The 14,272-nt window shown below is 43.9% G+C and overlaps 1 protein-coding gene across 2 annotated transcripts in view; it reads right to left on the bottom strand.

Annotated features, from left to right (window-relative positions):
- Positions 1-1,158: 1,158 nt before the first annotated feature.
- LOC148030186 (uncharacterized) overlaps positions 1,159-14,272 on the bottom strand; it is a 99,413-nt gene continuing 86,299 nt past the window's right edge. For both annotated transcript variants that reach the window (XM_087686460.1, XM_087686461.1), the window contains 2 exons: positions 12,856-12,932; positions 1,159-1,603 (listed from right to left, as the gene is read on the bottom strand). In XM_087686460.1, the coding sequence (XP_087542586.1) occupies positions 1,462-1,603; positions 12,856-12,932 (219 nt within the window). In that variant the 3' untranslated portion in view covers positions 1,159-1,461. The remainder of the gene's footprint in view (positions 1,604-12,855; positions 12,933-14,272) is intronic.

Genomic DNA, 14,272 nt, shown 5'->3' with positions numbered 1-14,272 from the left:
CCCAACCAAAGCCAATGTTGGGTTTAGGATAGGAGAGAAGCCTATGATGTGACATTGGGCTTTTCTTCAAGGGTTTGCATATTTAGTACTTTTTTAATGCAAAAATAATGTTACTTTTCCATGCTATTTTTTAATCTAGAAGACTTATTATTAGAGGGTTGAGACTCAAGTAGTTGTTGACTCCAAAATGTAATGAATCACTTTTACTTTTGGTTTGATTGTGTTGTTGAGATGTTGAGGTGTAAATTGTAGTAGTTGTTTAAGTTATTATTTGGCTAGCATCTAAATTTAATAATCTATGAAGAGCATGCATATTTGATTGATTTTGTTCCCTATATCGAAGTCGTAGGATCCTTGATGACATGCCCTAGGCTCTACATTTGGAAGCGTCATAGATATCAAGACCCATGTATGAATCTCAAGAAGCACTATTGGCAAAGAGAGATTTTATCATTGAAATGTATATGTGCAATGTATTGTGACACATACACAAAAGCTTTTACGTGTAATTTGAGTCCACTCTCATGAGTTGATGTGAAATCTCTCTACAATTATAGTAGTTAAAGGAGGGTGGAGGGTTCTTGACTATGAATTCCAAGGCAAATTTATACCACATTTAGCATGTAATCTTAACTATGTTATTATGTGTTTGAATATTGTATTTGGCTTGTGTTTGGGTCCACATTATGTAACTGTCTCCTAGCACTATATGCAAGCATACTTTCTTTGCCTTGTGCAAGATATTCTGGTACTAAGCTCTACCATTGAAATTTGATTCTTTAGTGTTCCTGCTATAAGTGTGTTTCAAGGAGAAGTTTCAATTGGTTCCACTATGCTATTCATGAAAATATAATCATACCAAAATGGGCTCAAACATGAAATGGTTTAAGTTGTATTAGGTCCACCAAAAAAGGATAAAGAAGACTCATTAAAACCATGGACAAGACAATATGCCAGTATCTTAGGCTGAAGGCAAATCTTTATCCTCTTCTTAGTATTCTTGTGCTTCTTGAATTGGTTTCATGAAGTCTAAAACTATCCAACTCTAATTTACATAGGTTTTTCTTTAATGCAATGATTAGCCCTAAAAAAGTCCATCTCTAATTTGCATAGGTCTTCCTTTAATGCAATGGTTAACCCTACAACAACAGTCATAAAGAATAATTTCACGAACTATTTGCCCACATAGATGCATGAATTACAAAATAAACAAGGCCATACATGAAGTTGAAAACAAATCCTCATGTTAGGAGCATGCACCGAATATTATGATTGAGAATATGTACTTGCAGTAAAGGGAAAACTGCAGAAGTAATCACTACAGACCAGACATTCACTAGTGTCAACATATGTCTACTACAGGCAACAACTCGGAAGAAACCCACGGAGTTCCACCAATTTTTGCCTTGTTGGGACTTGCTCCCTCATTCTGCTAAAGTTCCTGTTGAAATAAGAATTACCTCAGCCACCAAACAGACGCCAGTCAAGAATCTTAAAAGTAGCAAGCACAAGTCGAAAGATTTCTGCTGCAGGCATTACTCCAGCAAGCTCAGCAGGAACAGTTGTTCCAGAGCCCATGACTTCTGCACTCTCGCTCTGCTCACTGATTGCAGGAGTACAAAGATGAGTAGACAGTTGCAGGAACAAAGCTCCTCATACAGAAATATCAACAGAGGTCATTGAATTCCAACTGAATGCAAAATTACAACCAGAATCAGCACAACTTATTACATGATTACAACACAACCTTTTTTGGGATGCAACCATAGTGTGATTAGAACTTACAACATGATCACACTTAACAACTTAGTACATGGTTAAAATGCAACCACTGTTGTCATCAATCATTAATGCACATCACAGATAGACCTGAGCATGTGAAAGGTAGGTCCTGCTATGTAATCCAATACCAATTCTGAAGGACAAGACAGTTAAAAAAGGGTAAGTGCTACACTCATCACCATGTGGTATCTCCCGATACGCCACCAGCAGGCTAATTCTAAAGCTTGAAACATACATTCTCATCAAGTCTGTCCATGACCAAAATCTAATGCAACAAGAATACAAAAGGGGAAGCGACAACAGAATCAAAGTAGACAAAAGGGAACCAATGCACGGTCCACCACTATCTTGAATGTTGTGAATCAGCAGAATTATAATAAAAGGTGCATCCATCCACATGTTCCAGTACAGTCACTTAGGTAGATACTTCACCTCAAGATTGGCACAATGTACATTCAACATTACATGCACATCATGGAGCTTGTGTAACACCATTTCAATGAGAACAAATAAAATTTCTCTGAGATATAAATCTATAGGAAAATAAGTCCCATGCATGACTTGGAGATGGTAGCATGGCATGTGATGATGTGACATATTGACCCTGGCAATCCTGTACTAATCCATATCAAACTAAGATATGTTATACGCTACTCATGTGGGTTTGTGTATTGAAAGTATGTTGCCAAAGTGATATCTATGTCTGCTTTATGCTTTTTAAAACACGGATTTTTGTCCAATCCATGGAGGTGGCACCATTGGTGGCAGAACCAATACTAGCTATGGCAATGATATTTGTGGCATGGAGGGAGGCCATATTGACCACCATGTTACTTTTTTGAAGCTTTTATGCTTTTCTTGAAGCCTATATAGGCTGCCTATATAAAGTGAGAGAGATCACCGTGGTTTTGAAGTCACAAAAGCAAACAACTCTGAGAACCCAGCTATTCATTTCTATTAGAAGAGTACATGTTTTGACACCATACTGCTGGTGTGACCAGTGTGCTTACTGGTGCTAATGACCTGAAGGAGTGGTCTCCTGCTATTGTGGGTTGGAGGTGAAATAACTGGGAGATAGCCAAGGTGAAAAGAACTGTTTGTGAAGCTGAGAAGGCAGAGGAGTTTGCTGCCTCTATTTTGTGGCGGTTGAGGTCAGATTGGCTGTCCATTGTGTGGCAAAGAAGGCGAGGAGCCAAGGTAGTGACTGAGGATGCTTATTTTAAAGGCCCAACAATTTCAAGTGTGCCCACAGAGGTGTGGAATCGACTTGTGGAGTATTAAGTCCTTGCAAGTTGGAAGAGCATTGGAGAAAGACCTCCCCTAATGTGATTTGAGTTTTTCTATTTGCCTACGTGTTGTGGAGTTGTAGGGGGATTGTGATGCTAAAGCTCTCAGTTTGTGAGCCTTGCGTGGAAAGCTTGGCGCTCCTTGATAAAGAATATGAGTATGAAGGTACCATTCCTAAAGAGGTTATCCTTGCCAAGGAGTTATCGTACTAAGTTCAACAAAGAGCAGTTGTAAAGTAGACACGCCTTCATATACCATGTACCAGTGAGTTGTGGCCATGAAGTTTGTGATGCTATATCATGTTTCTACGAGCTACAAGAAGTCTTGAGTTATTGTACACATGTTATTGGTATATGGTGTCGACCTTATTCCATCTTTCTCTTGGCTTGAAGTGCCTTGGGCTTTGCAGTGAATTTGAAATCTTGCTAGTTTTTGGATCTAAGGTAGTGTTCTAATTTTCTATCTTTTAAGCTTCATATCTTTGAGATGCCCTTTGCCAAGGATCTTTCTACAAGATTCAGGCAAAAACAAATTGCCATAGAGTTCCAAGTTGTTTCTTTGAAAATGGTGAAATTTGTTGAAGACTTTGAAGTGGTATGCATAGTGGGTGATCTAAAAGAAAAAAACTGATCGAAGATCTTTTGTAATAAGATACCAAGAGTGGGTAGAGAATGGTTGATTGAGTATATGAGCCAAGAAGCTACTAAACAACCACCAATGGCCATGCACATGAAGATGCAAAGCAAGTCTTGATTCAAAAGTGTACGAAAATAAAGTATGTAAGCATGGTATGGAAAGAACTATTATTCTGTGTGCAGAAGGAGAACTAGAGTGTGGAGCAATTCACTCAAGGGTTTCAAGATCTACGGAACCAATGGACAAAGGCTTTGGTGAAAAAGAGTCCCCCAGCTATGTTAAAGAAAGATTGCAGCATAACCAATCTAAGGGCCCCAATCCGTCTCAAGTTGGAGTTGAAGAAAATCGAGACTTGTGAAGAAGTAATGACGATCCAATCTGTTGCTTTAGTTCCTTGCAACCTCTCTTTGCTGTAAGTCCATAAACTGCAATCATGCTTGTGAATGAGTCGTCCTGGAAAGTCTAAAAAAATCTGCAATTTAGAGACAGTATGTATAGCAAATCTTGATACTTATTTAATTGAACACACAGTGGCAGCCTTGGCTCCTAATGCAAATGAGGAAGAGATGAAAAATCACACTGATTCTGAGCTGATAGTAAAATGCAATAAACATGCTCAGGATGCTCCCAAGCATGGATCAGACAGGTCGACATCATAAATGCCTCAGATGTTATCTTATGATCAAGCTGCCAGTCAATCTGATGTGTCACAGTATTTAGATTGGGAACATTCGTTGGAATTCGCAAACACCTTGCTGAATGAATATGTGGAACACAATCACAATAACCTTCCAGACTTTGATGAGGAGGATGTTCTTGATACAGATGTGAACATGAAGAAGCTGTTAAAATCTTTTACTTGTTTTCATGAAAAAGGTGTTATCTTGTACTTCACTGCTTGAATCTCCTTCTTGTTATGGATTAGGCAGTGGCTACTATGCAAGAGGAATGTGCAGAAAAAATTTTTGTCTGTCCGAGAGGCTTTTATGAAGTTTTGTTACAATCAGCTGACCAACATACAAGACCCTTGAGAGCAAGCTCTTGTTATTCTTTGATAGAAGTTGGTTCATGTTGTACCTTGGAGACCCATGCTTGACTTTTAGCAGCTGCTTAAGCAAGAGTGTACTATTTGGGTGGAGGTTGAAGGCTTCCTAGTTGTCTATCGGCCACTCTTGTCAGATGCCATGACTGCAATTGGGAAGGTTCTAGGCCCCCCAATGTTCATACAACTACAAGGAATCGAATATGCATGTTTTGGGACATAAAAATGAAACATATGTATTAACTGCATTGACATGTATCCTTGGTTCACGCTGAAATGGGGCAGATTTGTTGTTCATTGCCTCTCTTGTGAGGAATCAGGTCACTTCATGGTGGAATGGGGGATTTTAATGTGCGTGTGTCCCTCTCAATCCACCTCGAGACATGGTTTTATGGACACACTTGTAAACCATGGTTGGAATTGTTGGGAATAAAGGCCTCGTGCCTTTAAATGTGCTTGGGTGTGAACAAACCCTTAGCACTTGTACTTACACATACATATCTATCTAAAAACCTAAAGTGGTACACTCGTCATTGTACCTAAAAACGTGCTCATTCTCTAAATTCTCTCTGTCACTCTCTCTGTCTCTCGCTGCGCGTAACTATTGACTATCTCGATCTTTGTGCCTAACCCGTCACTACAAATTGGTATCAAAGCAGTGGTTACAAGGTTCACGTTTCCAAGGAGTGTCAGGTCGCAAGACTGACAGAAGTCCACTTGACAAGTGAGGCAGAGTGGGTCACGTGCAAACGACGTGTAGCATAGGTCGTGCATAAGACCAACAAGCAGTCGGTAGAGGACCAATGGCACCAAGCGAGCAGGTCGAGTAGAAGACTAACGGTGCCAGCAGCAGTCGGCGACCAGCACGCGGGTCCAGCACGTGACAAGGGCAGCAGCCAGCGCTTGATGGGCAGCAACTGATGACCAGCGGGGCGGGACCAGTGGGCAATGACGATGCACGATGGCACACATGCGACGGACTGGAACTGCAACAGGGCTCACGGCGCACGACTGACAGGTCAACAAACCCGTCATCAAAAAAAAAATTTCTCTTCAAAATCTTTTGAAATTCCTCCCCCCCCCCCCCCCCCCCCCCCCTTTGAAATTCCCCATGGGATTGCTAGTACCCAGGTCCCACTTTCCACATTGCAGATGTGCCTTCATCCTCATGGCTTAACATCATAGGCCCAATCCCTTTGCAGTGCTAGGGGATTTCTTTGAAGATGGTGTATTGGAGACTTCAGCAGCAAAGGCATAGACCCACACAGCAAAATCCTATCAAAAATCTTGATCCTTTGTGTCTATCTAGTCTTGAGGTGCCGAATGCACTCTCAACTTTTCTACTTATCGAATCCATTGTATTTGGTTTATACAAGATGGCCTAGAGCCACTTGCACTCTCGTCTTTTCTGCTTACTAAATCCTATACTTTTTTCCGTAATTAATATAATTAGCCATTACCGGGGGGGAAGAGAGAGAAAGAAAGAGAGAGAGAGAGAGAGAGAGAGAGAGAGAGAGAGGAGAGTAAGGTCGACGATGGCGGCTCCCTGTCCTGTGCGTCGCCCTGCCCTGCGCCTCCCTGCCCTGCGCGCCTGACCCCTTCCCCCAACCGACCTGACTGATCGCGAGCCAGTGCGGACTGTGCTGTTTTCCTGCTTGACGCCGCCCGTCTGCGTTCGTCTGCCCTGCCGTCTGCAGTCCCGTCGCCCTGTGTTACATCGGACGCCTGTCTGGCCGTCGCCTGCCCCGTCGCCTGCTCCTGACGCCCGTCGCCTGCCCCGTCGCCTGCCCCGCCGCCTGCACTGTCGCCTGCCTCTGAAGCCTCGTGGGCTCTGCGCCTGCGTTTCGCCTGCACTTCGCCCTTTCGCCCTGTGTGTTAGGGTTTCGGCTGACGCCTGGCCCCTGCCCTACGCCCTCGACTGTCCCCCTCTGCCATCGACTGCCCGCCCTGTGCTCCACCCTCCTGCCCCTGCACTGTTAGGATTGTGCCCTGCCGCGCGCCCTCTTGGGACCGGTCGCGACTGCGGAGGACAAGGTTGCGTTTCCCGCTCTCCACCGCGCGTCAGTCCTCCTTCGAGATCCAATCGTGATTCAAGATGGCTGGTTTGGATTTGGATTTCATAGACCAAACGGTGGCAGCACTTGGCTCGGATTCTGATACTGAGGAACCTGAGGATATAGTTCCGTGCACCGAAGAGATGCCCCCTGGTCCTGACATCCAACCTGCGGGTAAACGTACCAAGCATACTTCGGAAGAGACAGTGGTTCATCAGGATCGTTCCTATGCTAAGGTTGCTTCAGATTCTGTGGACTCTCAAGATGTTGACTGGGAGCATTTGCTGGAATTTGCCAACACTCTGCTTGGCGATTATGTTCAACATAATCAGGAAGTCTTTTCTGACACTGCACCTGATGATGTTCTGGAAGCCACTGTGGACCCAAAAAACTGTCCTACGCTCCTTTTCGGTGTTTTATGATCGCGCTGTGATACTCTTCTTCACTGGTCGAATCCCACTGCTTTCCCGTATTCGCCAGTGGTTGCACAGTCTGCTACAAGGGGGATGCGTTGAAGAGATTTTTGTTGGGCCCCGAGGTTTTTTTGAGGTCCTGTTGAAATCTGAGACGCACCGTGCTGCTCTCCTGTCTAAACTGCCTTTGTTTTTTGATCGCCACTTGGTTCATGTTGTTCCATGGCGCCCAATGGCAGATTTTCAGCGTCTGCTGCAACGTGAATGCCCTGTGTGGGTAGAAGTGGAAAATTGTCCGGCTGTTTATTGGCCACTATTGAAGGATGCTATGGCCGCCGTGGGCACTGTTCTGGTCCCTCCAAGTCTAAGGGCTGTGAATCGCAACTGCTTGTGTATGTTATGGGACACTGCAAGGAAAAGGCCTGCTTGGTTACGTCTCAATTGCTCTGGTATGCATCTGTTACACTTTCGTTTGAAATGGGGCAATTTTGCAGGACATTGCTTTTCCTGTGGACAATTGGGGCATTTTATGGCCGAATGCCCAGAGCAGCAACACACTTCAGATGTTGGCCATGTTGCGCCGCCCATGGAAGATATGGTGTGTGATGCTCCGTCGCTGGATACTATCCACCCGCCTAAAGTTCTGGACAAAGGTAAACAACAGGTTTCGGGTCTAGATTCCCGTGCCACTGATTGGGTTGAAGTATGTGCAAAAAAAGGGGACAGGGTTGTTGCTGGCATGGAGAATACTGTGCCTACTACCTCACAAGATTCCATGCATACATATATGCGCAGGAAGGAAATGTTGTCTTTAGAGCGCTCTGCTCCTGCTATGGTTTCCTCTGCCCCCCGTCCTCAGCCCGCCAGGAAAATGTATTCGGATCGTCCAAAGGGTCCACTTGCTAAGCTGGCTTTTGATACCAAAGGCAACGTCATTACCCCGTGGGACCGTCGTTATCCCCGTCCCATCCCCAAGCCAGCAGATATGCCGTCTACTTCCAAATCTGGTCCTCAGAACTCTTTTGCTGTGTTGGCGGATTTCTTGGACGAGGGAGTCCTGGACATTCTCGCAGAAAAAGTCAAATCGAGGCAAGCTGTGCCTCGTACCTGATTTTGTTTTGAATACACATGAAAATAGCCACGTGGAATGTGCGAGGAATTTGTTCTCGACACAAGCAACATGCCATGTGGACTGTATTGTATGAGAATCAGTGGGATGTCCTGTGCGCTGTTGAGCACAAGAGTCACGGAGAAGCCGGAAAAGTTGTGGATTGCCATGGCTTTCGTTTGTTCTATGCAGGGACACAGGCCATGCATTATTCAGGTGTGCTCATGATTGTACGTGACAAATATCAGCCTGTTCTTATTAAAAATGATGTACACGGCCGCTTTTTGGTCATTGAAATTTTATTCGAAGGGGAGATCTTATGGTTACTTGGCCTCTATGCTCCGAATGATCCATTATCTCGTCGGGAGCTTTGGCAGACTTTGCAGACCTCCTTGTCACTTGGCAGACGGGGCTTCTTGATGGGGGATTTCAATATGTGTGTTGATTCTTCCCAGTCCACATCGGAGCATTCGGTAATGGATGCGCCAGAAAGTCGTATGTGGCATGAGTTGGCTCTTGCTGTTCTTAAGCAAGATCTCTGGTCCTGGCTACACCCGTCTTCTACAGGGTTTACTTTCCATTCTGCCCAGTATGCAACAACATGGTCGCGGTTGGACCGCATATACATCATGCAGAATGATGATTTTCTTTCCGAGATGCTCGAAATAAAAGTCTTGCAAAAATATGCCTTGTCGGACCATTTCCCTTTGCAGCTTGAGCTGCTTGCACAACCCATTGCATCTTTCAAGCAATTTCTGGAGAGACTCCCTTTGCGTTTCAACTCGTCTTACTTGAAGCATGCAATCTTTCAGGGCTATATGCAGCAATTGATTGACAGATTCTTCTTGGACTTCTCCTCTCAGGGCACTGCTTCATTTGAAAGATTGCTCTCTAATGTGCAGCGGGTTGCTCGGCAGTATGGGATCTATCATGCCTCTCTTTGTCGGCGGCGTCGACAAGAAGCAGAGCACCTGCTGGTTTTGGTTCGTTCTCTGCTGGTGGACACTCCGGATGATGCATTTCTGCTAGCACTGGCAATGCGGATGGCTGATCTTATTAAAGAGTTCCAGTTGAAATCGTATCAGCAGGCCAAATTGCAACATCTAACGGAGACTTTGCAAGATAGTGCGTGTCAGACCCATAAGTTCTTTCGAGCTCTCCATGCCTCTCATGCTCGAGAGAATATGACCAGACTCGAGGATACAGAAGGCCACCTTATCTTGGATCCGCAGACTATTGTGCATATGTGCAAGAATTATTTCCGCGACCTTCTCGGTTCCACTTCTCCACCTTCAGCCCAAATTACTCAGGCCCGTTCGGTTTTTTATGACCTAGTCCGCAATCAGGTTCCGTAGAACATGCAAGCTACTATGGAGTCGGATATTTGTGAGGCAAAGGTTATAGACGTTTTGTTACACTTACCCAAGGATAAAAGTCCAGGTTGGGATGGTCTCACCAATGAGTTCTTTGAGGCTTTTGCTACCCAACTGGCGAAACCATTGTAGGCTTTGTTTCAGCAAGTGTGGGAAACGGAGATCATGCCTTCCTTATGGAAAGAAGAACTTATTAAACTGCTTCCAAAGGTTCCTTCGTCGTCTACGTTGAAACAGTGGCGCCCAATTTCTTTGATGGGTTCTATGTACAAAATCTTTTCCAAAGTAATGGCGAATTGGCTCCATAAGCATCTCCCTGCCATTGTGCACCCTCTCTAGTATGGTTTCATTAAGGGCCGAAATATTCTGCACAATGTATTGAATGCACAACTGGCAATTGATTATGCAAGGCATTCTAATCAGGAGGTCGTACTGATTCAACTGGACCTAGAAAAGGCTTTTGACTATCTGGACTGGTCTTTCGTTGCTGAACTTATGTCTGCTATGGGCTTTGGTGCTCGGATATCTCGTCTAATCTGCACCATCAGCGTTGCGGCGTCTTCGCGAGTCATGCTGAATGGAGGTGTTACTGCGCCATTTGTCCTTGCCCGCTCTATCAGACAGGGGTGCCCTTTGAGCCCTCTCTTCTTTGCCCTTGCGACACATCCAGTTCTTTCGATGTTATCTCATATGGCAGCTTCTACTCAATTGGCCGGATTGTCGCTTCCTACAGGACAGCAATTCATTAGTCAATCCCTGGCTGATGATAGCTTTATGATTTGCGTGCGGACAAGGATAACCTTCGAAAAGCATTGGATGTTTGGGGTCTCTTTGGTCAGGCGTCCAGCCTTCGCATCAATGCGCTCAAATCAGCCATTCTCAGCTGCACGGAGTCGGATTTGCAGTCCTTGGACTGACAGGGTCTGGTTGTTCCTCGTGGCTCCATTGTCAGGCATCTTGGGTACCCTTTGGGTGTTGATGTTCCCCCAAAGCACCTTCTGCAGTGGATTTCTCAAAAAATGGTGGCTAAGTTTCTGTATTGGAAGTCTTAGGCCTGGCCCTTCCATGTTCGCCTCAAAGTAGCCCAGACAATTATGTTGCCAATGCTCACATATTTCTTGCCATTGCTGCCCTGGACTACTACGACTCTAAATGCTCTTACTCAGTCTATTCGTTTCATGCTATGGAAGAAGGACTCATTGCATGCAGGTATTTCCTGGATTTCTTGGTCGCATGCGTGCACCCCCAAACGCATGGGTGGAGGAGTTTGGGCTTGTCTTCAGTCGCGGATGCCACCCTTGCCAGTCGCAATGTGCTAATATTGTTTCGTACAGCTAGGAGGCTTTTCAGGATCCCTCGTGCATATAGGCATTTATGGGAACAGCTTTTGACGGTGCTCTAGAGCAAACAACCCTTTCCTGCCCTTGCTTCGGATCATCCCTGGCAGGATTGGGACTTTGAAGGCCGGCAGCATTTAAGCAAAGCTTCTACTAACCAAGTGTATCATCTTTTGATTGAAGATCATCAATGGCTAGTTACTAAAGTGAATTTTGGGGATTGCGTAAATCCCGGTCATGGTGGAGGGCAACTGTGATGGAGGGCTGGTTGAACAAGACACCCTTCAAATATAAGGTCTTTCTTTGGAGAGTGATGATTGGTGGTCTTCTGCTTGCTTCAGCTCTTTCCAAGCGACGAATCTCCAATGGCAACTGTTTCTTTTGCACCACTACTGTGGAATCCGCCCGGCACCGATTTATTTCTTGCCCCATCGCTAAGAAAGTCTGGTTATTTTTGTCGGCTGTTTGGCGAGGGGTGGTTGGTTTCACCCTACGCCCCTTTGATTGGGTTTTTGGGCAGCCCAAATACCCCACTCCGGCACAGCCACATATGAAGCTCATGTATCACTTTCTTCGATATTGGGGCTGTTGGCATAACTGGACCATTTGGAATGCTTTTCTTTTTGATTCCGCCTATAATGTTCAGCGGCATATTGCTAGGCTTAAGGGCCTCTTGTATTGGCAGTTAGATCTTCTCCAACATTCCGACTTGCTCTCTAGGGAGGACTTACGTCCCTGGCATATGGCAATTTCCTCCGCGTCTTTGCCATGACTTTGTAACTTGTAGTACTTGGAACCTCTTCACATGATGGCTTAGATTGTCATCATGTATCTTGTAATCAAGTAATCTTGTATTTTTTTTGTAATTAATACAATTACCTTTTACGGGGAAAAAAAAAGAGAGAGAGAACCTCATATTAAGATTCTGCTTCACTTTTTCAGATTTTGGGTTGCTGGCATATTTGGGCCACTCGCGCTGCATTCATCTTGGATGTCGTCTCGGGCATCGAAGCATCATATTGGGAAGCTCAAGGGACTTATTCAGTGGCAGCTTGATCTTATACAGCATGCTGATATCTTGGTCAGAGATGACTTAGCTTCTTGGCATTGGGCAGTCTCCTCTGTGACCCCACCCTGACTTTTGTACTCTTGTAGTTCTTGTGGACTTTGATATAATATAACAACTCATTACAATATATATGTGTGTGCGTGTGTGTGTGTTTGTGTTTTATAGGTTTGTAAGAGGCAAGAGATGGCCAAAATTCAGAGAAAGGAATATTTTTTTGTTGCGTATTCCAACAAAATACCACCCTAGGGCAAAAAAGAAGGGAGACAGGACACCTCTTTTCTAAGGTGACCTAGGCTCTCTTTTTAAGGGGATTGAAAGGCTTTTCTTAGAGAGGTGCAGCAGGCTCTTGCTTCTTTGATAGAAACATAGAAGGAAGACATAAAGTCATATTAGCATCTACTATAGTCCAAAATGACCTATGAGACCAAATTGATCTAGAACCACCTCGTCATGAATAAACCAAAAATATATAACAACAAAAAGATAATGCCATTGACTTATACAAGACCTCCTGGCTCCTTTCTGAGAGAGAGGTAGCACATTCTTTGATAAATTAGCATCCAGTGATGGTATTCTTAGCCTCACCCTGTCTTGAATTTTAACTTTCTCAATGTGTAGACTTCACCGTAAGCTGGAAGATAATGTAGACTAAAACAACTTACAAGTAGCTTACTGAAATTTATGAAATCTATCATAGTACAAGTTGCACTGGCTACAGATAAAACAATCATATCATTTTGCATAAGACACTCACCTTATCACTGATGGTTCATTCACAGTAATCAGAACATCTGTGTGTGCATGCCGCACCCGAATACTGGCAAGGCGTACCTGCAAAAAAGTGGTGCACCATATTGAGCACACATTGATGTCCTCACAACCTCAGCATCGCTCTGCAAGTTCAGGTATGCTATTTGGCATGTGACTCAACAGACAATGAATCAAGTGAACAAGATAAGAGGCAGATATTGTTTAGACACAGCTGATAACAGGGGGAAGAAAGAAAAGCATACTTGAAGAACGACAATTAACAGTGTAATGAGAATTTTTCTCAACTCATATGCTGATTTAAAATTGGAAATGACATCGAGAATGGAGGTATGTTCATTTGATTCTCATGGCATATCGGAGTAGTAAAAAGTCTGCATCAGAGACCAGAGTCTATTGCATTTTGCAATCTATTGGTACTCTTATCTCACGAGATTAAGTATCTGTAGAGATTAAGTACTGTTTCCCAAATGAGACAAGAATCAAAAAGTAAAGATAAACATTATGAAACCAAGAACAATGTCGCAGACAAGGATTTCATTAATCCCTACAAGATTTAGGGGATACTTGTGCTAAGTGTACAACATTCAACCAAAAATGGTGAAGACACATGTCATAACATAGTTGAAAATGCCATGTCTCCTATTAAGACAAGGCAGGAGGTAAAAGGACACTTGTTAATCATACTACAGAAAATGGGAAACCACCAATCTCCAAAAGCATTGCTGATGGCACAGGATCACAATGGCCAGCATAAGGCACCACCTTTCAAAAAATGTTGTCCAGCATTCAGCAGTCATGCAAGGTAGCTAAGTCAATTTATTGGGATGCCACGATACTATTATGTCGGAGCTTGAATCTTTCCATCCGTGTCAAAAGCAGCATATACTGTCAAACAACAATGTGATCAAGCTCACCGTGCTGGCATCATATGCCATGGTAATCCTCCAATCAATGAGGTGACTCAAGGAAGGCTAGTTCTCTGTCAGCCCTGTCCCCTATGGAATGGAGCAAATAAGAAACATACCCAAAGGTAACAATTTAGTTTTAGAAAGGACACAAAGGATATTGCTGCAATTCTGCTAAATTACTACATCTCATTTTCACGGGAAAACTCAAGGCGAAGGAATGTTATTGACTCCAATACAAATGTGTTGAAACTTGACCTAAAAGCTTGATAAAGAAGTCCCCAAACATTCTGGAGTTGTTACAAAAACATCTCATTTACATAGCTTTTAAAGCCCTTGGCATCTAGCTCATGATAGTTCTTAAAATTCACCAAGTATCTCTGAGTGATGTATTCATAATTTCATTGACAAGGTCTTTTCTTCCTCTGCCAAACTTGTCTCTGGCTACAGAAGTTTACCTCTTACACCCCATACGGTTGCTAGCTCAGTCGAAAG

This window comes from Lygodium microphyllum, chromosome 10 (genome assembly GCF_053477565.2).
Source record: "Lygodium microphyllum isolate KBCC chromosome 10, Lygodium_microphyllum_v1.1.10, whole genome shotgun sequence".
Taxonomy (NCBI): Eukaryota; Viridiplantae; Streptophyta; class Polypodiopsida; order Schizaeales; family Lygodiaceae; genus Lygodium; species Lygodium microphyllum.
Note: the sequence above shows the minus strand (reverse complement) of the source record. Positions and strands in the feature narration are given on the sequence as shown.